Source organism: Typopeltis vanoorti, chromosome 22 (assembly GCF_054136105.1).
Source record: "Typopeltis vanoorti isolate ZY-2024b chromosome 22, IOZ_Tvanoo_1.0, whole genome shotgun sequence".
NCBI classification, from domain to species: Eukaryota; Metazoa; Arthropoda; class Arachnida; order Uropygi; family Thelyphonidae; genus Typopeltis; species Typopeltis vanoorti.
Genome location: NC_143570.1, coordinates 6,433,015 through 6,450,002, shown reverse-complemented (window position 1 = coordinate 6,450,002; position 16,988 = coordinate 6,433,015). Strand labels below are relative to the sequence as shown.

The 16,988-nt window shown below is 36.8% G+C and overlaps 1 protein-coding gene across 1 annotated transcript in view; it reads left to right on the top strand.

Annotated features, from left to right (window-relative positions):
* Nucleotides 1–1,048: 1,048 nt before the first annotated feature.
* LOC150094134 (peroxisomal trans-2-enoyl-CoA reductase-like) overlaps nt 1,049–16,988 on the top strand; it is a 185,615-nt gene continuing 169,675 nt past the window's right edge. Inside the window, exon 1 of the mRNA XM_090411729.1 lies at nt 1,049–1,236. Within this exon, the coding sequence (XP_090267855.1) occupies nt 1,116–1,236 (121 nt within the window). The 5' untranslated portion in view covers nt 1,049–1,115. The remainder of the gene's footprint in view (nt 1,237–16,988) is intronic.

Genomic DNA, 16,988 nt, shown 5'->3' with positions numbered 1-16,988 from the left:
CTCTAGCCACTGACTAGATTTGAAAGCAAGCTTGCACACCATGGTCAAGCACCATGTGTGCAAATGCCACATTCACTGAGCTACACAGGCTCTGAATTCTTATTTTCTTTTTTATTTATTTCAACCTTTGTCAGGAAATCTTGCTCTAGTGACAAAACATGGAGAGTGTTCAAGTCACTTCTGCTCTCAGACAAATAGGGAAGTGTATCATGCTAGGAAATGAAATGCATCTCACATCTAAAGACATTCAGAAAAAATATTCGTGCCAGTGATGGAATTTGATTTCTCAGCATATGTCAGATCTGGTTTGTAAACGTCTCAAATAACCAGATGGGAATTACTTTCATTTAAGTTGAAAATTGTTTAAAGGAAATAAGGTGATGACAGAACAGTGGTCAGACGTATTCAAGTGCTATGAAGAGCCATCAAAAACCAAATATAGAAAGCCAGCTGGAGTAGGTTACGATGAATAAAAATATTGATTATTAAATTTTTTTATATTTCTTAATTTTTATTATTTAATATTTTCGTAATTTTTATGATACTTATCTGCTTCTCTTCACCGTATGCCATTTATAATTAGTGATAGTCTTGGGCCAGCACTCTATGATTGGCTACCTGTGGAGATTGAAACTGAACAACCCCCCTCCCCCTCATTCTCCAAAAGTTAGATAAGGCTAAAATGACTTCGCCCACTCATGTAGGGGAATAAAAGGCGTCAACGGAATGCATATTATGATTGTTATTAGTAGTACTAGTAGTATCATATAATACTTAAAAGTGTATAAAATTTATATAAATAGAGAATAATGCCTTAGTCCGCCCACAATGTTTTCCTACTATACGTCTACAATCGTTCGCAGGTAGAAGTCATTTAAAAAAAAAAAAAAAAAACTTGTGTCGGCGATGGATTATGGCCTGCTGTCTCCCGAGTTTATAAAATTAGGGCTAAGACAGTTCCATCTAGAACCTTTAGGGAATAAAGCTTCACTTTGAGGGAATAAAACGGCGTTAGAGAATATATTCATAGATTGATATCTTGCTATCAAAATAACCATGTAAAATTACTTTCCCCAATAATCTTATTTACGTTGTTGCCACAGTTATTTCCTGATATGTCTAATTTAAAAGTCGCATCGGTATTTAAAAAGTCGTTGTTTTCAAATAGGGTTGCAATAGTAACGGGAGGTGCAACTGGAATTGGGCGAGCTATATCGAAAGAATTACTATATTTAGGTGATGAATATATAAATTATTAAAATAGCTTTATTTGGGCACTTGTTGCCAAACTTAATCATTCAACAGGAATAATTAAATTTAAAAAAATCGCAGTTATTAACATTCCTGTTAATAACTGCGAGTTTTGTCCATTAATGCGAATTTTCTTATATATGTATTACAACGGAAAGTGGTTGATATTTAGGAATTATTACTTTTAAGTCAAGCAGGGTCTTCCAAACAACGCTGGGGTGTGGATGAAGTGAAATGTGCATTGTGTTATCCTATTTTTTTTTTTTAATTATTAATATAATATTTTTAACATTATGTGAGACAATTTTGAATTAAATAAATACATTTTAAATTAATTGATGAACCCAGTTTTATTATTTAATTATGCAATTAAAACAGTTATTTAAATAATGTTATTTTATTAATGTGATTAATAAGTTCTTAAATACGTTATTACGGCTTTCAAATAAATGCACACAATGAGAAATAAAATAGACAAGAATATTGAACATTATAATAAAATAATTTCTTTTTATTTATGATATGTTATTATTAGACCTGGAGGGAGGTCATACCTTTTCTTAAACTCATTCATACTAGATTCACTCACTACTTCAGCAGGCATACTTCACTGTTCACAATTTTTATTATTATTATTATTACAGGTGACTCCAGGGAGACTCATCGAGGGAAGCCCTAAACATCATGTCCACACAACTATACGACATTCTCACAGTATCTATCATACCTTGCCTTGAACTCGCTCACCGTCATAGCACCCACAACAGACTCTGGCAGCTTATTCCACTCATTTACCACTCTAAAAGTAAAGAACCCAGCTCTAACACCCTTGCTAACCACACTCTTTCCCAACTTCCATAGGTGTCCTCTAGTTCTCCCACCACCAGTCTTGATCTCAAAAATATCCTTTGAATTAATCCTATAGAAACCCTTTAGCAATTTGTATGTCTCAATCATATCTCCCCTTTTCCGCCTATCAACTAATTTCTGCCTATTAATTACGTCCATTCCTTAACCGCACACAAACTTAATTGTGAAGGATGTTATTTTGTTCTCTCTCCACCTTCATATAACACAAAATTTTACCACCCAATATTCTGTAGTGCTCTCTCACAAGTTTATACACCTCCATCATATCATCCCTCTTTCTCTTGTCTTTCAGTGTCTGCAATACTTTCAGTCTGTCCTAATAATCTATAATTCCATAATCTAGATATCATCTTTGCACCCTTTTCAAAATGACTTTCATATCTTTACATCAATGTTCGTTTCAGCATCACAGTTATCCTCTGGGTTGTAGTTGCAATTTTTGCTATGTGACCCTTTGACTTCAAATTCCTTTCCACCATGACTCCAAGATCTCCAGCCTCATTAGTTACTCCAAACATAATCTCGCCAATGTAATATGATTTTGGATATCTCATCACACCAAAGTGCATAACTTTATACTTATTAACATTAAATTGACAGCCAGAATTGGAGCCTATTCAATTCACCCTGTAAATGCCATATATCAGTAGCATAAACTTTGATTACTCTGCCTATCTTTTCATCATTAACAAACAATTGAGGATCTCTTGTTAGGCCCTTATTGATATATCTATTAAACAACAATGGTCCAAGGACTGATCTCTAGGGTAAACCACTGGTCACCTTAAATCTGGCAGATCCCCCCCCCCCACATAGCACTTTTTTGATACCTGTCCTTCATCCACCCACTTATCTAAGTCAATAGTTTACATTCTTATCCCATATTTTCTGCTTTATGCAACAAACCTTTCATGTGGTATCCTATCTGTGTGTGTGTTGAGGCTTAAGTGCTGTGAAGAATTCATGTTAGAGGTTTAATGTAATATTAACAGCACTGAGAAAGGATTAAAACTACAAAGATAATAAGCCGAAAGGCTATTTTACCGGCGAATTTGTTGAAACTAATTTTTAACAAATTAGTTTTAATTTGTCAAACACTTACATTTGCAGATGTAAGAACTTGCATCTGCAAACACGATTATGGTCAATCTGGCCTTGCAGACCATGTTTTGGATACATCCCACAGGATCTCCTGGAAAAAAACTACCATGCTCTACCATAGTAAATTCAAAAAAGAATGACTATTCTTTGAATCTGCATCTGCACTCAGGAATCAGCCTAATTTAAACAAATATGGTTGCATTAAACTTCCCAAAATTTGGGAAACTTTAATTATCAGAGATCCCTCTTTACATCCCAGGCCACCTGCAAATGCCCATAGAGGGCGCACCACCTAGATAGGACTTTAGTTTCACTTTGTATTGTATTTGTGTGTGTGTGTTGTTACAAAAAGTTTTTGTAATCCCCAAAGATGTCTCTGTGACAGAGACGAAATATTGGAAGTATTAAAATTAGTTTTAATCCTTTCTCAGTGCTGTTAATATTACATTAAACCTCTAACATGAATGGTATCCTATCAAATGCATTAGCAAAGTCCAGCAATATTATAGTGTGTCCATTCTCTTTATATAACACAGCCTTAACTTTATTATGAAATAAAGACTTGATCCCCCCCCCCCTTTAGTCAACTCATACTGTTCGTTACAAAGCATAGCTTCTTTGTCGCCCATTTTTGTATGCAGATTCTTACAACTTCTCTTAAATTTTCATAATCACTCCAGATATACTGATAGGTTGATAGACATCCTTGGGCAATGGGATTATCATGCATTCTTTCCTGAGCTAAGGCTGAAATTATACAAATATATCAGGAGCCTAATGAGTTTGGTTGAACATTCCTTTTGCATATCAGGAAGTATGCAAAAATATGCAAACATTCCTTTTGCATACTTCCTTATCTTCCATTTGTCCCTATCACTGAATTCTTATCCAGGTTATGCAACAGCCTTTGAACCTCTTTCTTTTCATGATAGATGCATGAGGTTCAACAGCTTTTGAACCTCATGCATCTCTATCTCTTTATCCAATGTGGTAGCACTGTGTTATATAATCACAAAGTTGATAGTTCTTGGCAGAGTGAGCACTCATTATTTGAAATATTCCATCTGATTCTGATACAAGGGTACTGTCTGCATTCAGCAAAGTTATTCTTCTGCATTCATTCTTTCTTTTTGCAGCATAGCATTGAAATTCTTTTGAGTTGCCTTCAGTCTGTACAACCAAATTCTTTTCATATTCCAACTTAGTTTTCTGTACAATACTCATAATTTTTCTGGCTTGTGGTTATATATTTCATATCTCCTCTCACTCTTGTTTTCACGATATTGTTTCCACATCATCCTTCTTCTTATGGATCTCTTGCTTAATAAGACTGTCACTTCCATTCTATTTGTTTTTTGAATTGTAGGCTTAAATTAATATTATTATTATTATTATTATGTGACACTTTCAGAGAGTTCAAAGACTCATCAAGGGAGGGCACCTACTCTACAACTCTCTGCCTCCACCACTCAATCCACCAACTGCAATGAACTGCAACTACACCAACTACCTCCCACTGTGATCACTAGTATTTTCACAGACAATCACAAACATCCATGTTCACGGTTGGATTTGAATGCGCAGTCTTTTGGCTGGATAGCTGATACGCTAACCACTCGGCCAACCAGGTCAGCTGATTCTAAATTCTTTGAATACAGTCATTGAAGCATCTTTTCAAAGCTTCCTATGCACTGCTGATATCGTTCCCATTTGGTAACTAATACCGTGAAACCAAAGGTAGTATATTAAATTAATTTAAGCTTTATTATTAAGCATTGATTTAGGAACTTTAATAAGAAATTCTTGCATCCCCAAATATTATTTAATAAGAAATTCTTGCGTTTCCCAAATATTATTTATTGCATACTCCTTTATTTAATTAACATGAATATTTATTTATTTATTGTGCTTTTTTTCAAGAAACTTTTAAATTATATTTAAAATTTAATTTTGTACCATCATTTTACATTGTGGTGTAACTTTCTCATGTAGTAGTATCATGATTATCCTGTACACCCCTTGAGGGTACATATCAGGAATTTGGAGATGATGATGATGATTAAAATGTAATAAAATGCCATGAATTTAATAAAAGAAAAAGTCATGAATTCCCTAAATCTTATTTATTGCATCCATCTTTATTGAATAACATGCAATTTATTTCTAGTTTATATTTCTTCAGTGTCTTTTAAATTAATTTTTTATTTAAAAGTCAGATAGCAGTTAACATTTCTAATTTCTCTAAGTGAACCTTTGAATTCCTTGCATCTGTTGCATCTCTTCCTTCTTTGACTAGCCTGGCTATAAAGAACAATATTGAAGTTTTTTTTAGTATACTCTTGGAGAGCAATTATTGTGTATTTGGTTATGTGCATACTTTGATTTTTAAATGCAGAAATCTTTATAGCAGTTATATTTTAGATGAGTTGAGGAAGGCTTCTTACAGTAATACTTTTTTTACAGTAATATTTTTTACAACTTACAGTTGCTGCAGGTTTCATACAGTAATTTTTAGGCAGGTTGATGAAAGATTCCTTTTTTTGATTGTGGAACAAATTCAGAATGAGCACTAGGAAGGTTTTTCTGAGGCAAAACTGAGGGAGGAATAGGGTATATTGAAGGGGAAAGAGTAGATTATAGGAGAATAGAGTAAAATTATAGTAAAGGTTTATAGAGGGGACATAGTTGTAAGGCCCAGAAATGGAAAGACCCCATGGCCCTCGAGTACTCTAATAGCATGAGGGTCATAAAATAAGAAGAGTTGGCTGAATAGGCCTTATAGGAAAGATTAAAGTGAGTGGATCATCTTCCTCAAAGTAGAAGAAGAAGAGGACAGATCCAGCTAGGGGTCCATGGTAGTGCACTTCCCTTACAATCAAGATGATTGCCCCTTATGGTCCTGTTGGGTCACGAGTCCTTATTCAGTATATTCGGACCACCCCACCATATATACATATATACACACACACACACATAGATGTATATACACACACATACATGGTGGGCTCCCCTATCCGCCACCCAGGGGATGCACTCTCTAGGGGTTACACCCCCCCCCCCTTCTAAGGCTGGAACAGGCCTTAGAAGTCCTTGATACGCATGATGATGATGATGATGTAAACTAAGGGAGGGGAAGGGCAAGGAGCTATTCTTTGAACAAGGGGGAGGATTGAGAAGTTTTTGCATTAAGAATGGTATGTGTAGGTAAGGAAGGATAGAGAGCATTAGACAGTGAATCATAAATGGGGTGTGGTACAAATGACTGTGATGACTAAAGTAGACTTCTCTCAACCCCATAGGGATCCTCTGGTTGTGGTGGTAATAATAATAATGTCTTCCATTTATGATGTGGGTTCTTATTGAGAGCAGACTTATTTCCAAAATATTTTGGATGTGATAGTCATATTTTTGTTGCAGATGGCAAGACTTAATATCAATATTATGTGATAATTATTCAAGAAACTTCATGCACATTTTGTTATGCTGCACATAACTGAACAATTTTTTGATATAGGTTTGGATAGGATTTTGAGGACATATTGCAAGCAAGTAGCTGAAAGGATTGCCTGGATGTTGAAGAATACACTGAAAATTTAGAGATGAGTTTTTTTTCCCTCTTTGAGGCAGTAACATGAAATTTGTCCGATTGATCACTTTGGTTTTTTTATGGATGGGAAAGTGTTGGAGAAGATACAAAGGCAAGTGAAAGAATCGTTGGAGTAAAGGATTGTGGATTAGAAAGTTTAGTTGATAGGTGGAAAATAGGAAATATAGAAGAAATATATAGGTTATTAAAGGGTTTTTATAGAGTATATGCTGAAGAAATTTTTCAGCATATGGCAGGACAGTTGAGAACAACAATAGGACAACTTACCCTTGGAAGTCGTATGGTTAACAAGAGCTTGAGGACTAGATTTTTTGCTTAGAGATTAATAAACGTATGGAATGGGTTAGTGTTGCAAATGATTTCTTTTACAATACCATGTAATTGTGCCTCCAATTGCTCTCCTAATGTGGTTGGATAACTGAGAGATTACTGTAAGTCTGCTGATGACTATTATGAATGAAACACATAGAGATCAAATCTCTATCTTGTTTTTCACTATACTGAATGATTTGATTAACAGAAGATATCATGGTATTTTTGTTATGTTGGGCATAATGAAACTGCATTATTCTCAACCATTGATTTTATCCAACTGCTTAAATTAAAGATGCCAAGAAATTATATTCTTGGTTTCATCCTTTATCCAAGTATAAGCAAAATTTGCACATGTGAAGTAACTTCATGACTGGGCCACTTGTATATAGAAGCTAATGACTTCACATTGATTGCCTTAGTCTCCCATAATGCAAGGCACATATCCTTATGGACATGTATAATGCTATGCATTACTGGAATCTCTATACATTACTTGGTATCTCTTCTGGCTTCTACTGATGAGAACTCAATAAAGGTTGAAACCAGTCTGGGTAGTGGCCCTTCTCATAATGCATAGCATTGTACATGTCTTTAAGGTTATGTGGCTTGCATTATGGGATACTAAGCAATCAAAGTGAAGTCATTAGCCTCTATATACAAGTGGCCCAGTCATGAAGTTACTTCACATGCAAACTTTGCTTCTTTATTATTATGTGACACCTCCAGGGAGTCCAAAGACTCATTGAGGGAGGGCACCTACTCTACAACTCTGACACCACCACTCACAATCCACCAACTACAACGAACCGAAACTACCATCATCTACACCAACGGCATCTACTGCCCACCACCACTAGTATTTTCACAGACAATCACAAACATCCATGCCCACTGTGGGATTCAAACCTGCAGCCTTTTGGCTGGAGAATGGATATGCTAACCACTTTGCGAACCAGGCCAGCATGTGTTTTTACTTGGATAAAGGATGAAACCAAGAATATACAGCAAATCTTCAATTAATGCATTTCTGATTAGTGAGTTTTCAATTAGTGCATCATTTTTTTTTTCTTTACCCAAATACATTAATGCACTTCTAAAATTTGATTAGTTACCTATATACATCTTAAAAATAAATGTTATAGATATTAAACATTTTCTATCTATACATTTTGTTATGGCTCTAACTATTTTAAAAAATCACTCACCAGGATGAAATAATTTAGTTACCGATTTAAAACATTTTACAAAGTTATTTTTTAATGGCATATTACACTATTTCCATGTGCACTATGTTCCATTACTGCCAAATTTTATGTCGTCTGCTGATTACATAGCATTTTGCTGATCATATCTCATGCCTCCTTTGCAGTTGTTTTCCTTACTTATTTATTTTAAAGTGTTTTCCCAACCTTTAATCATGAGTAAAAGAATTAGTGAGCAAAAAAGTGGAAGTGTGAAAAAGATTCAAAAAGTTATCATTAGAAGAAAAACTTGAAATAATAAAGAAAAATGAACAAGGCAAGTCCAGAGCAAAGATAGGACCAGAACGCAAAATGGGTGAATCAACTATAAGAGAATTTTAAGCAAAGCTGCTGAATACAGAGAGAAAGGTAAGGCGCTGCTTCAAATTTATGCATGAAGACCACTCGAAATCAAAGTTTATATTGATCGAGTTAGAGAGACTTTTTTCTACATGGATCAAAGATTGTAACCAAAAACGGATCCTTCTAAGCACTGACCTTATTAAATCAAAAGCATTAAGTCTCTTTGCAACCTTAAAAGAAAGGGCTATCAATGATGGAAAAAAAGAAGAATTCCACACTAGTGTTGGGTGATTTGAGCGTTTCAAAAAGAGAAATAGCCCACATAATGTTCGAATCACCGGTGAACTGCAAGTGCAGATAAGGAGGTGGGTGCAAATTATCCAGAAATTTTGAAGAAAATTGTGGAAGAGGGCTATTGTGGACAACAAATATTTAATGTCAATGGAACCTGCCTTTTTTGGAAGCAAATGCATCCCAAGACTTTTCTGGCTAAATCAGAGAAACCTCAGCCTGGTTATAATTATTATTATTATTACATGAACAGCTCCAGGAAGTCCACAGACTCATCGAGCGAGGGTACCTACTGTACAGTCCTCTGTCTCCAACCCTCAATCCACCAACTACACCAATGGCATCTACTGTCCACCACCACTAGTATTTCCACAGACAATCACAAACATCCATGCCCATGGTGGGATTCGAACCTACAGCCTTTTGGCTGGAAGGTGGATATGCTAACCACTCGGCCAACCAGGCAGGTTATAAAGTCACAGAGTCAAATGAAATTACTTCTAGCAATATGCAAGCTGTTTGGAAGCATGTTCTTCCACATTCTACAAATGATTTTAGACGCTTTTCAAATGAAATGGATAGTTGTTGAGGAAATTGCCAACATTGGACATAAACTGGAAGATTGACAGTGATAACATCCTAGAGTTAATTAAATTAAGGGGATAATAAATCCCTCGTTATTTCAAAGCCAAATAAGAAACTCTGATGAGACCTCAATAAAGGTCGAAACTGGTCTGGGTAGTGACCTTCCCTCATAATGTAAAACAGTAATACATCTCCTAGGAGCTGCGTTTTACATTGTGAGAAAATATTAAGGACAGTGATCGAAACTTGCTCCACCTTTGCTCTGAGCCGCCCTAGTGTTGTACTACCAGGTGTTGACTCACGCTTGGACTCGCCGAGCTGAATGTTCTTCAGCATGAAAATCCTACATTTCGATCTTCGAATTTCTTATTCAGCTTAGAAATAATGAGGGATTTATTATCCCCTTAACTTAATTTACGTCACCGAAAAAATAGCTTCTTGGTTCTTTATTGTAGTAATAATCCTAGAGTTAATTAAATCTGATTCTGACCTGCTAAATTTAGATGCACAGCAGGAATATCCTAAAGAATATGAAGAAAATTTAATCACTGACAGTCAGCCAAAAGAGATTTCACAGAAACAATTTGAAAATATTTTTTATACAATCGAAGTTTTTAAGCAGCAATGCTTAGAGGCTGACCATGATGAACAGAGGAGCAGTAAAGTTTGCAGAAGAGTAGAAGAGGCAATAGGGCCATACTGTCAGTTGTACAAAAAAAGAAACAGAATGCCTGCAAAACTTCGTTAATTCAATTAGCTCAATTCTTTGTTAAGAAGTAGAATAATAAATTTATATTCTGAATGTTTTATTGTCTTTCAGCTTCATAGTTTTACTTTATCTAGACCCTGAGACATACCCTGATTCTTTATAAAAAAAATTAAGTGTCAAAAAAGAAATGTGAGGAAAGAATTATACTTTTTCCATAGGTTATTATATTTGATTAGTGTGTTTTCGATTAATATGCCCATTTTAAAGAACGCATTAGTTAGGCGCATTAATCTAGGGATTACTGTAATTTCTTGGCATCTTTAATTTATAGTATAACCAAGTGAAAAAACTTTCCACATCTATATCTAATCCAGAGTATTTTAGTAATAAGGTGTGACACCTTTTGACTACTTGTATATGAGAAATGTTTGACTTCTGCATTACTTCAACCTTGGTATCTCTTCTGGGTCTAGCTGCCACTGATGAGACTTCATTACCCAGACTTACCGGTCTGGGTAATGGCCCCCTCCCCTAATACATACCATTATACATGTCCATAAGGATATGTGTCTTGCATTATGGGATACTAAGGCAATTGGTTTTGAAGTCATTAGCCTGTATATACAAGTAACCCAATAGTAAAGCGACTTCACGTGCAAACTTTGTTTGCTTACGCTTGGATAAAGGATAAAACCAAGAATATAATTCTTCACACTCCGCCATGTGGTATTCTCAATATCCAACTGCTTGAGTAGATAACTACTATCATTGTGTAAGCATTTTGTGGTGCCATGTTCCACATGCAGTAAATTCATTAGTGAAAAGCGGTCTGGTAATGTTGGAATACATCAATTATTGTAGTGAGGTAATATACACTAAAACTTTGTATCTTATAATCAAAATTGCTTGTGTGGTCTAATTATTATACCATGAAACTGTATTATTATTATTAGTAGTAGTAACCTTTATAAAGAGGGGTAATAACTTCCCTTTCTTGGGTATGTGTATTCTTCAACATGCAATTAGTCCTTTGAGCCATTTTGCCAACTTTTGCAGTATGGCCTCTGAATTTCAAATCCCCACTCTTGTCAATTACCTGCAATCTAGTAGTATCAGTATGATACAAAATATGTAATCTTTTCATCTAGAAGTGCACAACGTTAAATTGACAACCATTCTCCTTTGTTCATACTGCTGATTTATTTAAATCATCCTGCAGGTTATCTACATCATCTATATCAACTGTTGCCCTAACCAGTTTTGCATCATCATCAGCAAAAAACTGGATACCCCCCCCCTTAAATTATTTCCTTTATCAACAATATGCAAATTACACAGTAGCCCAGAGGTACTTTACTACCCATTCGCATTCGTCTTGATTCCACTCCACCATGTGGTATTCTATCAAATGAATTTGCAGTATCATGGTGTAACTAACCATTTTCTTTCTCATTCCACTGTCATTTTATTATAAAATATGAATAAATTACTAAGTTAGGACCTACATTTTACAAACTGTGCTGCCCACCATAGAATATCATATTCCTATTCACCCATTCTTGAATTTACTATTAACTAACTATTGAAATACTTTACTCACCACTTCTGTGATACTAATCATTATTATTTTTTTTTTATCATCCCAACACTTGCATGCAATCAAAGAATGATTGCAGGAGGTCTCTTTGTCATATACACAGCTCATCATATTTTGTTTTAAATACATTCACATCCCTGCGGACACTCCACTCTCAGTCAAGGCATTCCAGTCATTCACAACTCTCCATGCAAAAATCCTTCTTTTCACTCCCTTGTTCACACCCTCCTTATACAGCTTCTTGGAATGATCTCTTGTTTTCCTCCAATCTTACACCATTTTATGAAAAACAACTTTAACATTAATCCTATAACAACCCCTTACCAACTTATATGTCCCTATCATATCACCCCTCTTCCTCTTATCCACTAGTCTGTGCAAATTGCATTCTATCAACATTCCAGAGACCAGAAACCTACCACATTGAATCGCCTCTAGACTCTTTCCATTATCTCTTCATCCTTTTCAAAATCAGGTGACCAAATCTGTGCACAGTAGTCCATATGTCGCCTAATCATGGTCTTATACAGTGAAATCAGAATCTTCTTGCTTCTACAGGTCAGTGTCCTTTGCATCATCATCATTATTATTATTAACATCTGACTTCCATGGAGCCAGAGACTCATCACGGGAGGTACACACTATTGTGCACAATGCTCATCCAACCTGTGCCTTAAACTGATTCAACGTGTCTACATTCACAACACACTGGCAATCCATTCCACTTCCCAACCACTCTCCATGCAAAGAACCTTCATCTCACTGCTCTGCTCACACCCTCCCTTGTACAGTTTCCAGTGATGGCCTCTTGTTCTAACCTCTCCCCCATCTCCCATTCTATGAAAAATCCATGTCAACCTGATGACAACCCCTGAATTGCTTATATGTCTCAATCATATCCCCTCTTCTCTTATTCACAAGACTTTGCAATTTACATTCTCTCAATCTGTTCTCATACTCCACATTCCAAAGACCACTGACTACTTTTGCAGGGGTGAATGCTAGTCCTGAAATTCACGCTTGCTCTTGTAATCATTCAGGGAGTGAGAGGTGTGATTGAAGTCTGATTAGTGGAATAATGAATTACTGACCATTTAAAACTATATATTTAGAAATTTATGTACATTTAATCATACAACTACAACATTTATTTTACAAATGATAGTCTATCTTTTTCAATTTAGCTACTTGAATACAAATTCTACCCTACAGTTCTTCTTTATGAATTGGTCAGTAACATCGTCATAAAAAGTTGGTTGTAACTTAATTTTCCCAAGCAGCATGCACACTTGTAAAGGCAGGCTGAAGCCCACTGGCTAGAGCTACGTTGACTGCATATGGCCTGTGTTTAAGCAACAGAGTGAGATGACATGAAATGGCTATGTGCGCGCATGAAATCGCAGTGCTGCTGCGAGGACCTGGAAGCTCCTACAACCGAGCAAGCCAAGGTAGCTTTGATTAGACGAGCAAGCATCAGCCTTTGATACACGATGCAAAGCTCAATTATTGCCGCGCCTTAAGACGTCTTCTGTCTACAAAAATAAAGCCTAAATGGAATGCTTATAAATGCATGCATTTATTAACAAATAAATATTACTTCTTTCTCAATAAATGAGCTTGCACAGCAAGCATGGAGAATTTCAGCTGAATCTTCTCTGGATCCTTTCTAACATATTCTTTCTAAAAATTTTTGGAAGTTAGTTGCTGTTGCAATATAAATTTTGGTTAAAGTCAGAATTGAATTCATAACGGTGGAAGACAAAATGAAGCTAAGTTTTCATTACCGTATATATCATTTTATTTAATTATATTTAGTGTACTTAAATGTTTTGTTTGTTTTGCTTGTAATTGTTTGTACTTTTTTCTTATTTATTTAACGGAATTTATTAATTGAATAATTAACGATTACGCTACTCGGCAGTAAGGAATGGTGGATTCAGCTGCAGTCGCAAGTGGCATATCGCCAAGTCCTCCACCATTTAAGAACTCTATTATAAGCAATATCATAAGGGACTTTGTGGCATGCAGTACTTGCAGCATGTATGCGTCTCGGGAATTGGATATGTGGCTTGTGAAAGAGGGCAGAGAGCATATGTGCGCAAAATGCAGACAGTGGGAGGAAATAAGTGCATTAGAAATATCAATATCCGACCTTGTTGCTCCAGGAATGGGGAATGAATGTAGGAAGACAAGTAGTGTGATAGGAGAGAATGAAAAAAATATATATATATGAATGAGAAAATAATAGTTGATGGTGTGGAAGGCGTGAGTGACTGTGAAAGTTTAGGAGATGGTTTTGTTTGGGAGAGTGAATTTAGATTAAGATAAATGCAAGGCGAATCAGAGTAGGGGAGAGAGAGAATTTTGGGAGTGTTAGAAGAGGAGAGAAAGGAAACAGTAGAAGAGAGGGAATGAGTGAGAGATATGGGGGTGCTAGAAGAGGAGAGAATGGAAACAGTAGAAGAGAGGGAATGAGAGATAGATATGAAAGTGCTAGAAGAGGAGAGAATGGAAACAGTAGGAGAGATGGAATGAGAGAGGTATGGGAATGCTAGAAGACGAGAGGATGGAAACAGTAGGAGAGACGGAACGAGAGAGGGATATGGAAGTGCTAGAAGTGGAGAAAATGGAAACAGTAGGAGAGAGGGCATGAGAGAGATGTATGGGAGTGCTTGAAGAGGAGAGAATGAAAACAGTAGGAGAGAGAGGTATGGGAATGCTAGAAGAGAGAATAGCAGTAGAGGAGAGGGAATGAGAGAGACCTATGGAAATGAAAGAGGAGGAGAGAATGGAAACAATAGGCGAGAGGGAATGGAAAGAGGTATAATGTATGGGGACTCAATGATCCGTGGTGTTCAAGATAGGATGCGTGAGGAGTGTTTGCCAGGAGGAACAATAGAAAGGGTGGCTATGGCAATTAAGAGAGGTGAAAGGGTGGATGAGATGATTGTGATGGTAGGAACAAATGACTTGAGTGGTAATGTAAGTCGGGTAGCGAGAGATATGAGATTTTTGCTTGAGGCTGTATGGAAGAAGACAGAGGAAAAATAGTGAGCATGTTGCCTAGGTATGATAATGATGAGCTGAGCAGAAGAGCAGTAATATTGAATGACATAATAGCTAGAATGTGTGACAAGAGAGGACTGGTATATGTGGATGCATGGAGTGCGTTTGAGGAAAGAGAGGAATTGTATGCGAGAGACCGCTTACATTTGAATGAGGAAGGACGTAGGCATCTGGAGAGATTGCTGTTCTGAACGAGTCAATGTGTCCCAAGGAGGATGATAGCAGGGGTGGCCTCATGTGGGAATGGATACGTGGCAGAAGGGAGACGACATCAGGTAAGTAACACTGAGCCCCAGTAGAGTCTAGAGAGGATAATGCTGGGTATAGAAACAGTGGCATTTATATGCTTTATACTAATGTCAGGAGTATCCGGAATAAGGGAGAGGAATTGGTGATGCAGATAGCATCAGCCTGGCCAAAAATTATTGGGATCACTGAGACGTGGTTGACAAAAGAGGATATAATAACAGGAATAGAAGTCGCTGGGTACAGCATTTTTCGGCAGGATAGGAGGGGAAAGTGTGGTGGTGGGGTACTGCTTATGATGAGCGATGACCTATGTCTTCTAAGAGTGGAGGCTTTGGACGGAAGTGAGACAAATGATTTTGAGAGCATGTGGTATGAGGTAGAGGTACGCAAGACAGGATATTTAGTGGGGGTGCTGCTCAGACCCAGGAACACTGAGGATGGGGACCAGGAGATGTTTAGACAGTTAATTAAGTTTGGCAAGTGCAAGAAGAATAATTGTTATGGGAGATTTTAACTACAGCAGTATAAATTGAAGAGAGGAAGATGCATGTAGCAATAGGGGAATGGAATTTCTAGAATTCTTGAGGGACAAATGTCTTAGGCAACATGTAACAGAGGGAACAATAGGTTCAAGAGTTTTGGATTTGGTTATAGCATCAGAAGAGTTGATAATAACTGAGATGACATCTCTCCCACCAGTTGGAGAGAGAGTGGCCATATGGTTTTGACTTGGAAAATGAATAGACATGCAGGAGTATCAAAGAGATGAGAACTTATGTGGAATTATAAAGCAGGTGATTATAATAGTCTTAGATGTCAACTTCGGGAACTTTCATGGAGGGAGGAATTGGAAGGCTGGGATATCATTAGTGCGTGGGAAATTATGAAAGAATGTTTGTTAGCAGCAATGGTAAGTTGTATACCACGAGTGAAGAAGAGGACACAATTTGGAGTAAAGTGGATGACAAACAATATTAAACAGGAATTGCATGAGAAAAAGAGGCTATGGAAGAGATATAAGGAGACAGGTGAAGAGAAGATGCATGAAGAATATAAGACACAGGCCAGAAGAGTGACTAGTGTGGTAAGGAAGGTGAAACTGGAATATGAGAGGAGATTGGCCCTAAGATCCAAAGAAAATTCTAGGGAATTTTTTAGCTATGTGGCCAGTAGGAGGAGAAATGACTATGGAAGAATGATATTGTGGGATAAAAATGGGAATAGAGTGACTGATGCATGTTCAATGAACACTTTATTGGAGTATTTCATCCTGGAGGAGTCAGTTTTAATGCTAGAGGGACAGGGCAGGTTCGAGGTTTAGAGGTGCAGGAGGAGAGGAGTGTTTCAGATACTGAGTACTATCGATGTCAGTAAAGCTTTGAGACTGGATGGTATTTCACCACGAGTTTTGTGAGAATGTGCTAGGGAACTGACAGTGCCTTTAACCTGGCTTTTCAATGAAAGTCTGGCTGCTGGAAAGGTGCCCAGGGAATGGAAGGAAGGTAAGATAGTGCCATTGAATAAGGGTAACAGACTGGAAGTATCTAATTATAGGCCAGTTTGTGTGTCATCGGTAGTTGTTAAGATCTTGGAGAAAGTAGTGAGGGACCGTATACGGCATTGGGAAGATGAGGGTAATGTTATCTGTGAGAGTCAACATGGATTTGTGAAAGGGCGCTCTTGTTTTAGCAATATGCTAGCCTTTTATAATAAAGTTACAAGAGCATTAGATGAGGGAAAAGCATATACTGCCATTTTCTTGATTTTAGCAAAGGCATTTGACAGGGTGCCACATGATAAGCT